Source organism: Helianthus annuus, chromosome 1, assembly GCF_002127325.2.
Source record: "Helianthus annuus cultivar XRQ/B chromosome 1, HanXRQr2.0-SUNRISE, whole genome shotgun sequence".
NCBI lineage: Eukaryota > Viridiplantae > Streptophyta > Magnoliopsida > Asterales > Asteraceae > Helianthus > Helianthus annuus.
Window position 1 is genome coordinate 147,888,319 of NC_035433.2, and position 18,467 is coordinate 147,906,785.

The 18,467-nt window shown below is 35.6% G+C and overlaps 1 protein-coding gene across 5 annotated transcripts; it reads right to left on the bottom strand.

The window, feature by feature from the left end:
• Positions 1-1,958: 1,958 nt before the first annotated feature.
• Positions 1,959-16,329, bottom strand: LOC110884244. Of its 5 annotated transcripts, XM_022131940.2 has the most exons (22): positions 16,047-16,329; positions 15,779-15,923; positions 14,527-15,070; positions 14,367-14,455; positions 14,163-14,261; positions 12,938-13,484; positions 11,316-11,987; positions 11,062-11,217; positions 10,313-10,468; positions 10,170-10,248; positions 8,773-10,037; positions 8,254-8,365; positions 8,045-8,165; positions 7,864-7,947; positions 6,699-7,076; positions 6,516-6,611; positions 5,649-5,813; positions 5,310-5,495; positions 4,604-4,717; positions 3,454-3,636; positions 3,268-3,312; positions 1,959-2,285 (listed from the first exon to the last, which is right to left on the bottom strand). In XM_022131940.2, exons 3-22 carry the CDS (start codon positions 15,068-15,070, stop codon positions 2,151-2,153), a joined length of 5,226 nt encoding a protein of 1,741 aa, XP_021987632.1. In that variant the 5' UTR covers positions 15,779-15,923; positions 16,047-16,329; the 3' UTR covers positions 1,959-2,150. The 5 variants fall into 5 exon arrangements, with proteins under 5 accessions (XP_021987632.1, XP_021987627.1, XP_021987626.1 ...); XM_022131935.2 differs by lacking the exon at positions 15,779-15,923 and having other exon boundaries at positions 10,170-10,221; XM_022131934.2 differs by lacking the exon at positions 15,779-15,923 and having other exon boundaries at positions 10,170-10,239.
• Positions 16,330-18,467: the final 2,138 nt, after the last annotated feature.

Below are 18,467 nucleotides of genomic sequence, written 5' to 3' on the forward strand. Positions count from 1 at the left end.
GCCATTTTAGTCCAAATCTCAAACTTTTTAAATCTGGGTCCCTGTAGTTTCGTTTTTGTTGCCATTTTGATCCAAAACTCAAATCAGATCAGATTTAAAAAAAAAACCTGATTTTTGTCCTTTTCCTCAGGGGCATTTTGGTCATTTTGCCCAACTACCCACCCCCACCCCCACCCCCACCCTCTCTCCCTCTCCTTTTCCTCTTTCTCTTTAAAAGAAACTGATACCTGCTTCTAACCACCACCACCACTCTCTCCTCTCTCTAGCACCACCGCCACCATGAACTTCACCACCGCCACCGCCACCTCCTCTCCCTTCTCACCAGCGCCACCACCACCACCTCCTCACCGTACAAATCTCCACTCACCACCGTCATCCCCACCTTTTAAACCCTAGCTCCACCACATTCTGCCACCAATGGATCCCTGCCGGCAATCCCGCACCGTCATCGACCCCAAAGTCCTTCACGTCGGCTTCTTCGCACCACAGGGATCGATCGGTGGTGATTGTGGGTGTTTATGGAAGATGGAGTTTGGGTGATTGTGGCTGTTTACGAATCCCCTGCAACGAATCCCAACGAAGCACAAAACCGGAGATCTCGCAACACCATTCCCGAACGGAACAACAGATTCAACGTTCCACCACCATAACTGCTGCTCTCTCTCTGGCTTCACCACTTTGAACAACATTTCTAGAGAGAGAGCTTCAAGTTGCATCAAGGGCGTTCTTATCGTTCGTAGGTTGCGTTCTCTTCGTCTCCGTCTTCGTTTTCTCCGCTTATCTTGTTCCGGTTCTCTTATTTCAGATCTATCTCGTTTGAAAATAAGTTTTGTAGCTTTGGATTTGTATGTTGAATTGTGTTTTAATGTGGATGTATGTGTGTTAGTGTATTAACCCATTGGAGAAGATGATCTCAGTGGGTGATTTTGGGGAGGGTAGGGATTTAAGATGAAGATGAAGATGGGGTCTGCAGTGTATAGTTAGAGAGAGAGAGAGTACAAAGTTTATATAAATTGAGATGGACAAAAATGTCCTTGCATAAAAAGACAAAACAACTAGCTTTCAACAGTTAAAAAAGGGGTTTTTTGAGTTTTGGACCAAAATGACAACAAAAAACGAAACCACAGAGACCCAGATTTAAAAAGTTTAAGATTTGGACTAAAATGACAAAACTGCCCAAACCACAGGGACCAAAATGGCAGTTTACTCTTAATATTTTAGAGATTTTGATTTTCTATAGGATGGATTGTTTTTTTTTAATAATCTAACTATCTTTTTAACTAGAAACAAAAAATGAAACCATCACATGTTTGACTTTTAATATCATCATTCATTTTTAACTATAAGGGTGAGAGGGGCACTCCCCTATTAGGGGAGTCCCCTCTTAGGGGAGTCCCCTATTAGGGGAGTCCCCTCTTAGGGGAGTCCCCTCTCTTACACACATCCAATCAGGTTATGCCACGTCAACTCCCTTCACACCCTCAATTTGATGGCGGCACTCCTCTCTTAGGGAAATTGTTTTTTTATTCAAAAAAAAAGAAAAAGAAAATAATTGATTGGTTGAAAATTGGGGTGGCCCACCATCTCCTCTCTCCTTCATGCGGTGAACCCTCCCCGATCCCTGTCCCCGATTTGCCTCACCGCAGGGACGGCGGCACCCTTCCCGCACGGCAAACAAACCCCCCGCATGGGGTCACCGAGGGTGCTACCGACACCCTAAGATCGCGGCTGACAACTCCTGGCATTTTATGACAATTAAATCTATTTCACAAAAGGTACCCCATATAATTTAATATTTTTTTTAATTAAGTAAAAATAAGAGACTAGGCTCCATCATTTCTCTTTGGTACACAAAACATATAATTGTGTTATAGACACGAGAAAAAGTAGTTAATTGTGTCGTCTCTGACTTGTTTAACACAATTAGGCCTGTTTTCCCACGCTTATTTATGCATATAGGCGACAAACTAGTCCTTTGTACCTTCCATAACCCGAAAACTTCCACATTTGAATAGCAACATAAAAAGGGAGACAACAATGCAGGAATGGATTATACATACATACACAAAAGAAGAGATTTCGGTTTCTCTTCAAGACAAGTATCCTCAAAGTTGCTAATAACAACAAATGCAGCAACAAAAGAAGAATGTTCAGTTAAGATAACGCCTGCAATTATTAGAATTGCAAGAGCATAATATCTTTTTACCTTCATCTTCATTGTTGAAATGGTAATCATATGTTATCTCTTCTCCTGGATATATGTCCCTTTCAGCGAAGAACACAACCTACAATTTTACACATCATAATTCAGTAAAATATTTTCACTTAATTTGGAATAACACAAGTAATTCAATTGAAGTGAATTGTTTCTTCCAAAAAAGTTCATGTCATTGAAAAATCAAATAGGCAAATTGGATTTAAATAATCCCAACTTTCTCAATTTGGCCGATAATAATCCCAACTCAGTTATTTGCCGATTATTAATCCGAACTGCTCCACTTTTGGCCGATAATAATCTGCGTTAAAAATAGCTTAACGGAGTTAAGTTTTTTTTTCCGAATTACAAACCGATGTTTTAGGGCTTTTGATTAGAACGAGGATACGAGTCGATTGATGTAAAATTTACCTGAAATACTGCCCCAAACGACGAAAACGGTGCTTCAATTCGGGTGTTAAACTTCCAATTAACAAAAATCAAGTCGTTTGGAGCACCATTTCGAGGTAAGTTTGACATAAATCGACTCGTATCCTCGTTCTGATCAAAATCCCTAAAACATCGGTTTGTAATTCGGAAAAAAACTTGACTCCATTAAGCTATTTTTAACGGCGGGCTATTATCGTCCAAAAAAGGCAAATAACTGGGTTGGGATTATTATCGGCTAAATTGAGAAAGTTGGGATTATTTAAATCCAATTTGCCTTACATAAATAATTACAAATTTTTATTTTTCATTCCATTCTCCTATGAATCTTTTATAAAACACATTTTTTACTATTATATAGAATTTTCTATATACAAAGAAAAGGAATTAATGAATTATAGACAATAAAAATCACATATATGATTATGATAGATGGATATTGTTTTTTTGTTCTTTTAGAAAATTAGTAAGACTTGATTTTAAAAATTTTCAAAATTATGAATAATAACATTGTAAATAGCATTCAATTCCTAAATGGGATGAAAATCAGCCTATTAAAATTTCATGGAACGATATTAGATAAATAATTACACAATATTTGTATTTGAATTTAAATTTGGAATTACCTTCTTTTCACCCCGCACTGTCATCACTTTAGCAACACAATTCGGCTAAACATGAAGAGAAAATAATCACAAGTTAGCTTTAGAAGGATGAAGTGATTAGTGTATGAAAGCATTTGTTAAATTTAACTAATTTCAAGTAATAATTTAACAAAAAAAGTTGAATATAAATGATTTGAGATAATTTACCTGGCATGAATGGTTTACAAAGCGAGCAATTCCGCCTTTACGGGTTGCATCAATTATATTTTCTTTATCAATTTTGAAAAAGTAACAAGCACTTTTATATTGCAATTGCTTTCCAGATTGATATTCAATTTCTCTTCTGTCAGCAACACGCTGCCCCACTATTTCACCAACATACTCAACAACCTGATATTCAAATAATCATATATTCATATAATTCTATTACATAACTAATATTGACTAATGACTATTGACTGTGATTATAAAACTTTAGAAGGAACCAACTAAGCAAATTTTCTAAAATAATAACAATAATCTTTCAATTTTTTCTTTTTTAAAAACAGCAATTTTTTACTCCATTATCAGTTTAGCAGGCCAGTTTTGTCATTTTTTCAATGGGAAACTTCTTATTTTTCTATACTTTTTTACCACCATTAGATAAAAAATACTTGTATTATTTACTAAAAGTATAAAACTAAAAGGAAAGTTTGCAGAAAAAGATAAATTGCTGCAATTTCTGGAAAAGAAAAGAGTAAAATGCCATTTCCGTCCCTGAGGTTTAACAAGTTTTGCGACTTTCGACCAAAGGTTTGTTTTTACGCATCTGGATCCAAAAGGTTAGAAATCTTGCTGTTTTCATCCGGATTGTTAACTCCAACCATTTTTTCTCCGTTAAGTCAGGGGTATTTCCGTCTTTTTGTTAACTTAAAGGGCAATTCGGTCTTTTTTACTTTATGTACGAATATACCCCTGACTTAACGAAGAAAAATGGATGGAGTTAACGAGCCGGATGAAAATGGCAAGATTTCTAACATTTTGGATCCAAATGCGAAAAAACAAACCTTTGAATGAAAGTTGCAAGACTCGCCAAACCTCATGGACGAAAATGGCATTCACTCAAAAGAAAATTTGAAAGCTGATTCTACTTCTGCTGGAATTAGTAACTGATGCATGATATATTGCTGGTTCTTTAAGATGCCTCTTTTAAAACAATTAAATGATTTTTTTTAATAAACGATTTCAAGCATTTGAATAAAAAAATAAGGTGACATTCGACTTGTTTAACCCGTTTGAACCAATCTGACCCGTTTCATTTTTTGCTAATATACTTCTTTGATCCATTACCATATAAAAGGATATATATAGATCATACCATTGCACTCTGTGAAATGAACAATGATGTATACAGACCAAGCGCATGGATTCCTGATTTGTATACAACCAAATGTTTCCAAGCTTTTGACTGTTTATAGCGCGCATATTCTTTCTGCAAATACACAATATGATAGAAATCAGAATCATGCTTATTCAAACATTACATAACGGCTTTTGCGATTCAAGTTGCTGTAGAGAGATGATCAGTTACATAACACAAATCCCAACACCCCCAAAACGCACGATGAGTTTGGTTTTAAAATGCGCGCATAATGCGTGATGCGCCCGATGCGCTGATGAGAGCGCATCGCAACAGCTGATGCGATGTGTTTAGGTGATGCGAGAATATTGCGCGCATTTCGCATAATGCGTTCAGATGCATGCAACATTGTTTCTTATGCTTTTTTCCAGATTTTATGAATTGTGTTCGGTTTACTCCATCATTAACATCTTAGTATGCTTGATTTGAACCAAAAAGCACAACTCTTATCTTCTAATTACGTCATTTGTTTTACTTTAAGTATGCTTTAATAATTTTTATGTATAAGTAATTTTTAAATGTTTTTTTTATAGCAGACATACGTGATGCGCTCGCATAGCACATCACGCATCGCGCATCAGATTTTTGGACTAAACGCATCGGAGCGCATCACACAATTTAAAACCAAGACGCTGAGAGACCAAGATCCTTGAATTTAACATACCCGGAAATCAGATTCTACATCTTGAACGGGTTGTAGTGTTCTATGAAGGCGTTTCTTAAATAAAAGTTGTCGATTTATATAATTCCAAGCATCTACTTGCTCTTGCTGAACCATGCATCCATCATCACCACGTGGGTTTTGTTGGTTATCATGCCTAAACCCTTCTCGCTTCCGTCCCTTATAACCCTAGTCCACAAAGAAAAAAATAGATAATAAAAGCACTAGTTTAGTGGAGTATAAACAAGCTAGTTTAGCGGGTTGGATTATACAAAGTTGCAAATCATGCCAACCCAAACCCGACACGAATTGCCACCTCTAAAGTTATTATAGCAGACAAACCTCGGTTCGAGCACATGTTTCTTTATCATGAAGACATGCAATTTGTATGGTCTGAGAGTTAATCTTATGGTTACAACGATGATCGTCTGTAGCATGAAGCTCACATCTTCCATAGAAACCAACCTTATCATTGTCGGCTCCTTCAACCTCACTTTGGAGTAAACCCTATATACAAACACACAATCATATTACCACTAACGATAGAAAAATAATACATCTTACAATCCTCTTTACGGTTTGTAAAAAAGTCATTGGTTTTGACCCATTAACCACCAACCCACCACCCATTTCGCTACCCCTAGCACAGGGGCATACAAATAAACATCAAATTTGTAACCGATGTTATTGAGTCTACTAATCATTCTGTATACTATAAAAAAAATGCTATTTTGTCACATCAATCAACTTTGACATTAACCACCTTTAGCCCCTCAACTTTAATAATATATTTAGCCCCTCAACTTTGATAATGACATGTTTAGCTCCTTAACTAAACAACTTTAGCCCCTCAACTTTAATAATGACATGTATAGCCTCTCAACTTTAATAATAAACAACTTTAGCCTCTCAATATTAATAATGACAACTTTAGCCTCTCAACTTCAATAATAAACAGCTTTAGCCCTCAACTTAAATAATGACGTGTTTAGCCTCTCAACTTTAAAAATAAACAATTTTAGCCCCTCAATTTTAAAAATGACATGTTGAGCCCCTCAACTTTAATAATGACATGTTTAGCCCCTTAACTAAAACATCAAACAACTATAACTCTTGCAATTTGCTTATTTTTGAACCCGCTGCGAAGCGCAGGTGGTATCCCACTAGTTTTATAAAATAAAAAATACGGACTTTATGGGAGATTAAGACCTTTTGATGGGCACACCAGGGATGGAAGTGAATTGCACAGTCCATAACTCTGCACCTTATACAACATCCACCAGGACGTTTACACATTGAACAAACCTGCAAGTCAAATCAAAGCATTGACATTTTTCTATAATTTAGATTCGTGGACAACATACAGTTAACTTTATTGAGTTAAGGTCTAACCACATTTCCTTTGGGACAGCAAGCACCAGACACATCAAAAGCACTCATGGTGTCCACATTCGGGCATCGTGTGCCAGGTGTCCAAAGTCCACAAACCATATGAATCCACTGCTTCACAGTGGGGTCAAAAATTCCTGCCGTAACACTATTGTTTACCACTTTGTCATTAACAGGATAGGATAAATTCTTGACCAACGGATCAGCTACTGAATATGTCCTTGTATGTTCACAAATAATATTTTGGGGTGCATCCATATTAAATTGAGTTTCTTGTAATTCCGTAACGACATTCCATGCATTCAAAAGGCTTCTCACAATGTTATTACTGTTAACAGCCCGAGTCATGACCCCACCTTCATAACCACATAGAACGCATGCCTAAATGCCAATAAAACAACAAATCAACTAAAATGTTTTATAAGTTGTTGCAGAATTTTAACACACACGCACACACACGAACACACGAACGATGATGATGCCATCACTAGCCCAAATTGATACATGAAGGGCTGTTAACGAACTGAACTTTCAACGAACCGTTCGTGAATCGTTCGGCAGGAAGTTCGCTTACGTTCGTTTAAGAAACGAACGAACACGAACAAGAAATTTCGTTCGTTAAGTTAAATGAATGAACATGAACAAAGATTTGCATTTGTTCGTTTATGTATTCGTTTATGTTCATTTGTGTTCGTTCATAAAAGGTTTTTATATGTTGTATTTTTATTTTATTGTTTTGAGTTTTTAAGAATCGTCTCCCCCGACATCCCTCATATGATCATTTCAATTTCAGTTTGTGTTAATCATCTTTCCGATAATCATGTCAATTGTGTTCGGATAATTATGTTAAATGCTTATTTACTTTTTGGTAGATTCTTCATAATTTTTGTGATGAAAAATGCAGATTTTATTCTAAAATGAATATATGTTTAGGCGAATTCATTTGTGTTCATAAACATTGTTTGTGTTCATTTATGTTCATGAACGTTTATTTGAGTTCATTTGCATTTGGTAAGTGTTCGTGAACAATTCATAACACGTTCATATCCTTAATGAACGAACACAAACACGGCCTTGTTCATGTTCGTTCGGTTCTTTACAGCCCTGGATGCATGTCAATCAATTAGGCATGAATTGGCCTTTAATTTGAAGTTGAAAAGTTTCTTACCATATTAGTGGCATTTTCTCTGCACGGTCTACAATACCAATCATTCTTGGGAACTTTTGAAATTCCATAACAAGCCTGATGCACCTGCATAACACCATATAAAAGTTTCTTAAAATCTATAAAGGATTAAAGGTTACTATAATCAAAGTATACAAATTAAGGAACATGGTGAAGGGCGTACTTTAATCAAACATTTGTTGCACTCCAACAAGCAATTCAATTCATCGTTATTTAAGGTTCCACAAACATTGCAGAATTTATCCACATCTGGAGTTGATTTGCATGTTAACTCCTTAGGGGATCTATACCATAAGCTATTCATGTTATCATACAGTCTATGGACAAAAGTAATCATTGTCCAAACAATCCAAATTCAAATATAACTAATACCTTGATATATCTTCTACCCCATGGAGATTATGACTTTTTCCATCATTCTTCAAGTTATCTTGAGGTATTGAAGTTATGTTCTTTGGAGGTGTAACAAAACCGGAATCTTTTTCTGATGATCAGAGAGCATTCGAATAAGTTAGTGTTTGGTATGATGGAATCTTCAATAACGTAATTTTTTTAACGATTTTAAAACTTCAACTATATTAACTTTTATTTTCTTAAATAATTTATTACAGGTTTTAGCCAGTTATTATTGTATTTAATATGTTCTTAAAAGATCGATTAAATTTATAAATTGAAAACTATACACTCTAACAATAACTAATACCAAAAAATTATATTAAAATTTAAAACTCACTCCACTCCTGCCAACCAAAAGTATAACGTGGGTAAAAGACCCAAATTTTTTTTATTTTTTTTTTCATACGCATGGTTTTTTTTTTTCATACCCAAAATTAATTCAAGATAAATGAAGTTAGATACATTAATGTCCTATATTAGTTAGAGATAACATACCTTCTACAATTAATTCATATAGGCTACGTTTGCGAATCTTCTTACTTTTTCGCCTTTTTTTGGTGCCAAAATCGCTATCTGAGGTTTCAGTTGCATCACTATCACTGCATACTGTGTGGCAGTTATCCTCTTTAAAGCTAGAAAATCTATCTGTCTGTCTTCCTTCTCTGATTACAGATTTGCTTAACGTTTTAATCAGTGGTTTCTTCACAAATTCATCTTTAACAGGGGAACATCTTTTGGAATTTTTAATAACCCTTTTAAGAGACAGAATCTTTGCGGGTTTAGATGTATCACCATTTGAGATAATACCATACCTCCCGCATACTATCGGTCTAGTGAATCTTTTACAAGGCAATTCTTGTTTCCAAACACTCTTTGTTTTCGAAAACTCCAAATCGATCCGTACCTTCTTTCCACGCGATGATGATTCGGGACTTTCGACAAAATCATCATAGCCTCGTTTTTGAGTCTTACATAAAAATCCCTTTCTATATTCAGTAGATATCGAAGAAATAGGGGAAGCGGGGAACGGTTTTCCGAGAATTTTGAATTTTGTTTCTCGTTTTCTTTTTCTAGATTCGAATTCTTTCTGAAGTGTATTCATTGGAGTACGGTTTTCATGCATTGGGGCTTGATTCGGTACTTTCTTTAATCTTAAAGAGTCTATAACCCTAAGCTCGTCAACAAGACTACGAGTTGACCGATCAGGAACTGATTTTAACTGCGTTCCATTTCTGGAATCGCTTTTACGCGAAAACCCACCATATCCAGTGTTGCTACAATCATCAGAGGACCAATTTTTGGCACAATCAGTGGTTTGTGCATCATCGGTACATGAATCTCCATTGCTGATTTTGACTGACGCTTGAGTCAAAGCAGGGGCTGAGCATTTAGATGAGATATTAGACATAACCTGCTCCTTCATGCAGTCAACACTCTGAACAGGTTGGTCAATGCTTTTGACAATGACATCAGAAGTTTGGTCAATGACATCAACTCTATCCTCTAAACACTTTCCTGCCATTTTGTTAGGAACATCTTTCCATTGGAAAGCGTTGAATTCCACTTTTTTTGAATTTGGTTTTATTGTTTCTCCAATTTTACCTACGGAAATAGATCCATCACGCAAAGTGCAATCCTTTTGCACATTAGAAGTAGATATTGTAGGGGCTCTGATTTTTGATGGTTCTCCAAAAGCACTGAGAAAACGTTTTCCGTCGAGATTTGACTTTTCAACCATATGGTTTCTTGGTACCAGACAGCTGCAGGAAATTTTTTAATGTAAATTCAGAATTGTGATTGCAGATATGTAAAAAAATAAGGATGATTAAATGAAAGGAAAGTTGTACAACGAATTACTATTTCTTAATTATTTTGTAGTAATTTTTAGTCACCTTGGCAGTGGAGGACCTGTTTGATAAGGGTTGTTCAGCACTCCGTTTTTTCCTATTTGAAATGATGTTTCTTGTGTTACTGCAGAATATTTTCATTATGAACCAAAAAATCAATAATCTGTGTGATAAAAATAAACATTTACCAGAAACTACAGCTGATTTCTCTGCAGCATTAACAGTCCAAGAAGTAGTTCCAGAATGAACAGGTTTTGTCGCAAGTTCTGGAATTTTATATGTGCTTGCGGTTGATGTTGATGGAACTTTTATTGGACTCCATAAATTTCCATTTAACGGATCGCCTGAATTTATTTTCATTATTCTATTAGATCTAGGAGGGTGGTTAATTAAAATGAACTAAAAAGTCAATAATCTCTAGTGCTATGCAGTTAATATCGGTGATATCGATACATCGGTCCCCATGTAAAATATCGGTGTCAAATATTGGTCAGAATATCGGGTACCAATATTAAGAATATCGGGTACCGATATTATCGGCGATATTGACCGACATTTCACCGATTTTCCCGATATCAATACCTTTCTTCTTAGTTCTACCATTCGTCTTTCTTCTTATTGCTGCTATTAGTTTTTTAAGTCTTAATTGTTAATTGTTAGTGTTAAATTTTAGTGTTTTAGGTCTTAATCAGTTCCTGCTTGCTACAATTGTTATTGTTTTGCAAGTTGCTAAAGGTTAATTTGTGAATGGTAGGAGAGTATACTGAATTGTTAGTGTTAAATTGCTATATATATATAAATTCTGCATGAGTGCATGATATTAAAATCACCGATATCCCACCACGGTAACCGATATCTCAAATATCGGTCCTTGACCGATATCCAATATTTTATCGCACTAACTGCATAGCTCTAGTGATAAAAAATAAACATTTACCAGAAATTACAGATGATTTCTCTGCAGCATTAGCAGTCCAAGAGGTAGTTCCAGAATAACCAGCTTTTGTTGCAAGTTCTGGAATTATATACGTGCTTGCATTTGATTTTGATGGAAATTTTATTGGACTCCATAAATTTCCATTTAAAGGGTTGCCTGAATTTATTTTCAATATTTTATAAGATCTAAGAGGGTAAAGAGAACGAACTTAAAAAAAGTAAGTAAATTATCTAGGGATGAAAACAAACATTTACCGGAAATTACAGCCGATTTCTCCGTACCACTAGCAGTCCAAGAAGCAGTTCCAGAATGAACAGGTTTTGTTGCATGCTCTGGAATTTTATATGTATTCGCAGTTGATTTTGATGGGATTTTTATCGAACTCCATAGATCTCCATTTAAAGGCTTGCCTGATACATTTTGGTCCTTTTCAAGTCCACAGAAGGACGAAACATTTGATGAGGGTGTATCTGAATTCATTACTCTTATACCCTCTACGTTTGACGTTGATGAGGTCATGTTAGAAGAAGCGTTCATAATCACAGATGAAAACACCATTGATGGCGCTCTTGATATCAAAGACGGTCTCGGAGAGTCATGTTTTAACGCTTTCCCTTTGTCCATAAGCTTGTAATTTTCCATATCATTAAAACCAAGCTTGGAAATCCGAGATTCGACATATTGCTTAGGTGTCTTATCTTTAGGATTATTAAAGTGTGAAAATAGCATGGAATTAACTGAATCTGCAACTACGTCACCTTTCAGTTGCTCAGGTTGAAAAGCGGTTCTTGTGCTATAGGCTCCAAACCCGAGACTAGAAACCCCTAACCGGTTTTGTCCTTCCATTGAACCGGATTTAGCTACTTGAACAGCACAGTTAACAACTTGCTTGCTTTCCTTTGTAATTCTATTACTGCCTGCTACATCTATTTTAAGGGAAAAAACGAATTCTTAGTTTATTTATTCGAACTAGAAGTATTAAAGTAGACAAATCAGGCGGGTTGGATAACACATCAAAACATGTTTGATTCAGGTTGGGATGCCCAAAATGCTACTTGTACGAAAGTATTATTATTTTTTTTTTTTATAAATTAGTGTGTCAAATATGAACAAGACAACTATATAATTCCAATAATAAACTATTGTGCTTTAATGCCACTGAAAAATATGAACAAGACAACTATATTATTTCAATAATAAACTATTGTGCTTTAATGCCATTAGACATACACTTTTGTCAGTTTTCAGTTTGTTTGACATGTTCCCGGCCCATTTGACCGTTTTCCTTTTAAGCTACTTATTTTCCAATTTCCCATTTGCCTGTTAGAAATAATAGTTTTAAAAAGCACGCCTCGGGCGATCTGAGGCGCAGGTGTTTGGGCCTTTTCGCTCAGTGCCTAAAGTAAATACAAGAAGCTCCCAAAAGACGCAGATTTTAGGGTTCTTTTGAGAGCTTTTGGCCTGAGGTGCACGCCTCATGTATCTGAGGCGTTTTTATGCAAATAATGTTGTACCTTGGGTTTTCTGGTTTGTACATGTAGGTAAACTGGTATAAAAACCTTATTTATAGCTATATTTTGGGTAAAAGAAGCTAAAAACCTATGGTATATATATTATAGGATATGTAAAAAAATATATATAATCACATTGCGCCTCGGGTATGAAAAGCCCACCGCTTTTGCGCTTTGCGCCTCAATTTTAGACCTCGTCGCTTTTGTACGCTTATTGCTTTTTAGTTTTTAAAACCAATATCTTGATTCAACCCATTCATAGATAAAAGCTCAAAATTGCTATCTCCAACTAGAATGCCAAGGCAGGAAGAAAACAAGTTTAAATAAAAGAGAGAGAGAGAGAGAGAGACATAGCAGAAACACACCATTATAAATCCGCCGCTGTGAGGAAACCAACTCCAATGGATGGCCAACTCTGCTTATTGTAGTATTGAAACACGGTACTTCCGATATCCCCAATGTTTGATTCTGCTGAGATGGTTGTCCTAGTCTCAGTTCAATATTGGAGGAAACCTTAGTTTTTTCCATTTTATCATCATCCCTGTAATTGTTTGTTTTATCAGAGTATGTTGGAACAGATTTAAAAACATTATCCATGTCACCAGTCAACTTTGAAACTGATAAACGAGACACATGCCGCTCGGTAGTCTTGTTAGCTGGCCCACCATGTGCATTGCTCCGAGATGTTTCAGTAAAGCCATTTGGTAATTTACATTTATCAAGGGCGTGAACATAATTCTGATTTGAACAACCTGGAGATATCAATGGATGTGGTCTAGAAGGACCAACATAATTGGACAGATCAGCAAGTTTCGTCTCATTGGATACCCTCTCGTTACTTTTTGCCACGTCAGCTGCTGTGGAGTATCCTTCAGGCCAGTTCCATCCACATTGATCTTCAGGTATCCTAATCTAAAGCATGATAAAAACATCACCTACCAGTGTTCTTGGTGCTTCAATAACATGCCAATAAGAAATACAATTTTCAATGATAAAACCAAAAATACCACATGACTGGAGCATGTTACGTGTGTTTCTTAGATAAAGGTCCATGGTAAAAATCGGATACACATAGATCAAAACTAATTTAAATAATGCAAATCTTCTACTTTCTTGAATGAGTAAAATGCCATTTTCGTCCCTGAGGTTTGGCCAGTTTTGCGACTTTCGTCCAAAGGTTTGTTTTTTCGCGTCTGGATCCAAAAGGTTTGAAATCTTGCCATTTTCATCCGGCTCGTTAACTCCATCCATTTTTCTCCAGTCAGGGGCATTTTCGTCTTTTATTTAACTTAAAGGGCAATTTGGTTTTTTCACTTTACGTACATGCATTTAGCATAATGTACAAGTATTCAAAACCCTTTAAGTTAACAAAAAAGAAGGAATTACCCCTAGCTTAGCGGAGAAAAATGGATGGAGTTAATGGGCCGGAAGAAAATGGCAAGATTTCAAATCTTCTGGATCCAGATGCGGAAAAACAAATCTTTGGACGAAAGCCGCAAAACTGGCCAAACCTCAGGGACGAATTGGCATTTTACTCTTCTTGAATCTTTCCTAACAGGTAATCACATGACGGAGAATATATAAACTTACCCCAAACTTAGATAAGTAGACTTTTCGCCACTGAGCTATGGTCTCACCACTATCCATATGGACCGCATCTCCGGGGTTAACATCCGGCAGACCTGAATGCTGCATGCAAGAAGCAAAATGAATAAACCTTAAAGGGTTTTTATATACATAACCATTTTCGTAAGATCCCATGATTAATCCAAAAGACGTATACTCAAAAACTACCTCTGAAAACTTAGAGATTGACATGTGAATACCATGACATGAGCAAACAACCCCAAGGAGTCCACTGTTGCTGAGAAACAGATCACCGCCTTCCAAAATAAAATACCCAAGATTAGAGCGTATCGGCAAAACCTGCAACAAAATTGATGTAAACACTCACTTGCATACAGACAAAACACGCGTGGCAAACCACTTGTGGGTAGAGATAACTGATGATGAACAGATGCGCTGTGAAGCTTCCCATGCTGAGCTGGCACGTTTTTCAGAGAAGTAAAGCCGTTTGATTGTTCATGTAAAGAAGATGCAGCATTTGTTTCATCGCTTTCTAAAGACCTGATTGGAACAAGTGGACGGCTATTTATTTTGGACTTCAAGTAGCGGTTATCAATGTTTTCTGATGAGGGCTTGGGGGGACCGAATGAAGATTCATGTCCTGTGGTACCCACAATAGAGCTACTATTGTAGACACGAACATTACTGGATGGATTGGATGGCTTTGAGGTCAATACTTGTTGGGAATCATATTGTGAGAAAGCTGGTGGTCCGGAAAGCAGGGTGAAAAATGGAGTTCCCATTACAGATAGGCTTGAGTTGTATAAATTGAAATTTGTAGTTTGAAACAAGGGGTCAGCCATCAGTTTCCGGGTTGATGAAGATGGTTCTTGCACAATATGTGGATAAGTGTAACGACTTGAATTGGTCATCTACATTAAAAATAAAGTTATCAAACTTGTATGTCGAAACATAACCAACTTTGTCTCAAACATGTTGGCATAACTTGTGTTTTATCAAAACAAGGTCTGAAAATTTACAGATAATTTGAGTAATGATGAAACATATACATGCGTACATAACTACATACATAAGAGAATATTAAGGCATGATTGCATGCCACAAAAAGAATATTTCTAGAGGTGTCCGGTGTCCCAATCTGATAGTACATCCATTCAAATGTGCATAGATAGTCTAAGGCATACAATCTAATTTCCACATACCTAATCGTCAGGACGACAGCGTCACATCCAATTTTCATGCCCTAAAACTTTTATCACATCTCCTATTCCCTCCATCTAATATAAATAAACCTTCCGCTCAAACCGTAAATAAAAACACATAACTCTAGAGTTCCATATCTCTTCCCAATATAAAATTTCCACTTTATAGGTCTAAATAATACATCTATAGTTCAAATCATCACAATGTCACTAAACAGTTGCAAATGCAGTCCATAAATTGCATAAACCTAGTGCATGTGGCATACACTATACTACACATATTCACTTCAACAAAACCTAACAACATTCATGAACAACTCTAGCAGATAATACTGTAAACAACAACAATAAGTATAACATATTCAATATTCACAGTTATAAGTAACAGATAAACACAAAAACAGTAACGGAGGTTACCGAAGCCCTAGAAACTTCCTGTGACTGAACTCGAGTAACCGGAGACGATGAGTGCCACGTGGCACCACCACATTTGCAAACACAGTCAACAAATTACACAAAATCAGTGCATGTAGTACACTACACATATTAGCTTTACCAAAACCTAACAAAATTCACAAACAATACTGTAAACAACACAGATAATTATAATAATAATAATTATAACATATTCAATATTCACAGTTATTAAGTAACAGATAAACGCAAGAACAGTAACGGAGGTTACCGAAGCCCTAGAAACTTCCTGTGACTGAACTTGAGTAACCGGAGACGATGAGTGCCACGTGGCACCACCACATGTGCTCATCTGCCATTGATTATCCATACCGAACGAGCTCAAATCATCAAACACGAACAACTTCTTCCATTGCAGGTAGCTTGAATTCGTTCACACACAGCAAAAATATCGACTGTGTGAACAGTGTGTGTGAAGAGTGTGTGTGAATGTGAATGATGAAAACTGAAAAGGGGGAAAAGACAAGTGTAGGTAGTAAGTACTTAGTTGAGGAGAAAGGCTGACCTAGAACCGGTTATTTGGGATATAGGATACGATGGGGGATATCTGCCGTTGATTTGTTATGTGAGCGTTTGTGACCGTTGATTGTGAGCAACAGCTTGGATTTGGAAGAGTGTGGGGTAGAGAGTGGAGCAGGGGAACAGGTGGAGGCCATTTAGTTGGATTCCATTGGTCAATTGGAAAAGTAGTTGTGGTCTACTTTGACTTTGTGTTTAAAATTAATCACTTGTGTTGATTATTAGTTAGTTTGACAATGAAAGGAAAAATAATACAAGCACCTGAAATGCAGGATGGTCCTTTGAATTTATGTACCATATTCGAGTTTGAAAAAATGTGTTCTTAGGCCTTAACGAAATTGGGTATTGGGCTCATTAAAGGTTTAAACCTAATGGCAATGGGCAAATAATTAATCTAAACTATAAAAATAGTTTTGTAAGTGGGCCAATGTTGGTGTTTGTATAAGTATACCCTACTAATTTGTTTATTTTTACATTTACATATCGGATTCTTTTTAAATAATGTGCCTTTCGAAGTATCGGGTTCTGGCCGGTGGTCCTCCCCGCCCACCCTAAAGGCCGGCCATGCTGAAATGAAGTGCGAGTTGGATTGGATGTGAGGTCAAGAACGTCATATGGGTGTGTTAGTGGACGGGAGACTCGCGGACATCGTATAACTTGGTTGTGCCTATAGATGCTTCTGGATTTTCCGTTTGTGTGCACGACATGTGTTGCCTTCTCTAAATTTCTTTTTTTTTTTTTTCTTGAGAAAATTCATAAGGAAAGATTGAAAGTATTGTTGATTTGTTGGATGATGTTATACTTCCTAAAATTAAAGGTGTCAAGTGTCAAATACATTATAAGAATATTAAGTTAAACTGTATTATGGATTCATTATTTGTTTATTTAGAGAAGTTGGATCGTTAAAATGCAACACTTATGTGTACTTTTCAAAATATATAAGTTAATCTAATTTAAGGTTACATTTTATCAAAAAAAAAATTATCATTTACATAACTAAGACTATGTATTTAACAGATTAATTCAATAAATTACTTATTTTGGTATTTGGTAAAGAAAAGTCACGATATGAATCTTTAAATGAAAAAAGGTGTATATTGTAAAATAGTTTAGTTCCCGAGAAAGCTTACGCTTTTATCTTTAAGGAGTCAAACAATGTAATTTTTTAAAATCTAGTCAAAGAACAACTATGATTAAAATTTATTGGAATATATCCAGATTCTTATCACATTTTAAATCGTTTATAAAATTAGGGGTGTTCATCGAATCGAATATCGAATTTTTAAATTATTCGAATCGAATTATTCGAATAATTTTTATTTTCCCTTGAATTCGTATTCGATTCGAATTCGATTAAAATCTACCAAATTCGATTTGAATTCGTATTCGAATAAAAAACCCAATTCGTATTCGATTAAAAATTCGAATTCGAATCGAATTCGAATAGATTCGGTTTGATTTAGATTCTTTAAAAACATGTAAAAAACTATCAAAATGAAACATAAATTTTAAAGCAACCATAAAGCATGATATCATAACACTTCCAAATAAAGTATCATAAATCTAAAATTCAAAACGAGAAGTCAGGAATAACCACTCCGCATTACAAGTTAATATTTTTAGGGTTAGAAATCTATTCATAGATTTATTACTTAGGTTTTAGTTATGGGCCATGTGGTTGGTTTGGTAATGGATAATTTTAACACTTGGAATAAATTTTGAAAATAATTTATAGTATAGCCTAATAAAAGTTATATATGTATTATATATAAAAATAATAAATAAAAATATATAATTTTTATTCGAATTTCGAATCGAATCGAATTTGAAATTGTAAATTCGTATTCGATTTACTTGAATCGAATTCGAATTCTTATAATCGAAACGAATTCTTGGTAATCGAATCGAATTTAAACGAATTTCGAATTTTTCGAATTCGAAACGAATTCTGAACACCCCTATATAAAATATCTATGAGCACCATTGTTTGTGTTAGGATATCTATAACATACACATATACTATTTATTTATAAATTTTCCAATGATTATTAGTGAACCGGCATATCATAATTGAAAAAGAAAAGGTTGTATGCTTGAAATTGGAAAGGACTAG

Bases quoted from the DNA above. Each gene is read 5' to 3' on its own strand.
- LOC110884244 (XM_022131932.2), bottom strand. From the start codon at position 16,145: ATGGATAATCAATGGCAGATGAGCACATGTGGTGGTGCCACGTGGCAC. The intron at 10,469-11,061 runs GTAAATGTTTAT...AAATAAATTCAG, and splicing joins GAAATCATCTGTAATTTCTG to GCGATCCGTTAAATGGAAAT. The intron at 3,313-3,453 runs GTAAATTATCTC...CTTCATGTTTAG, and splicing joins TTGTAAACCATTCATGCCAG to CCGAATTGTGTTGCTAAAGT.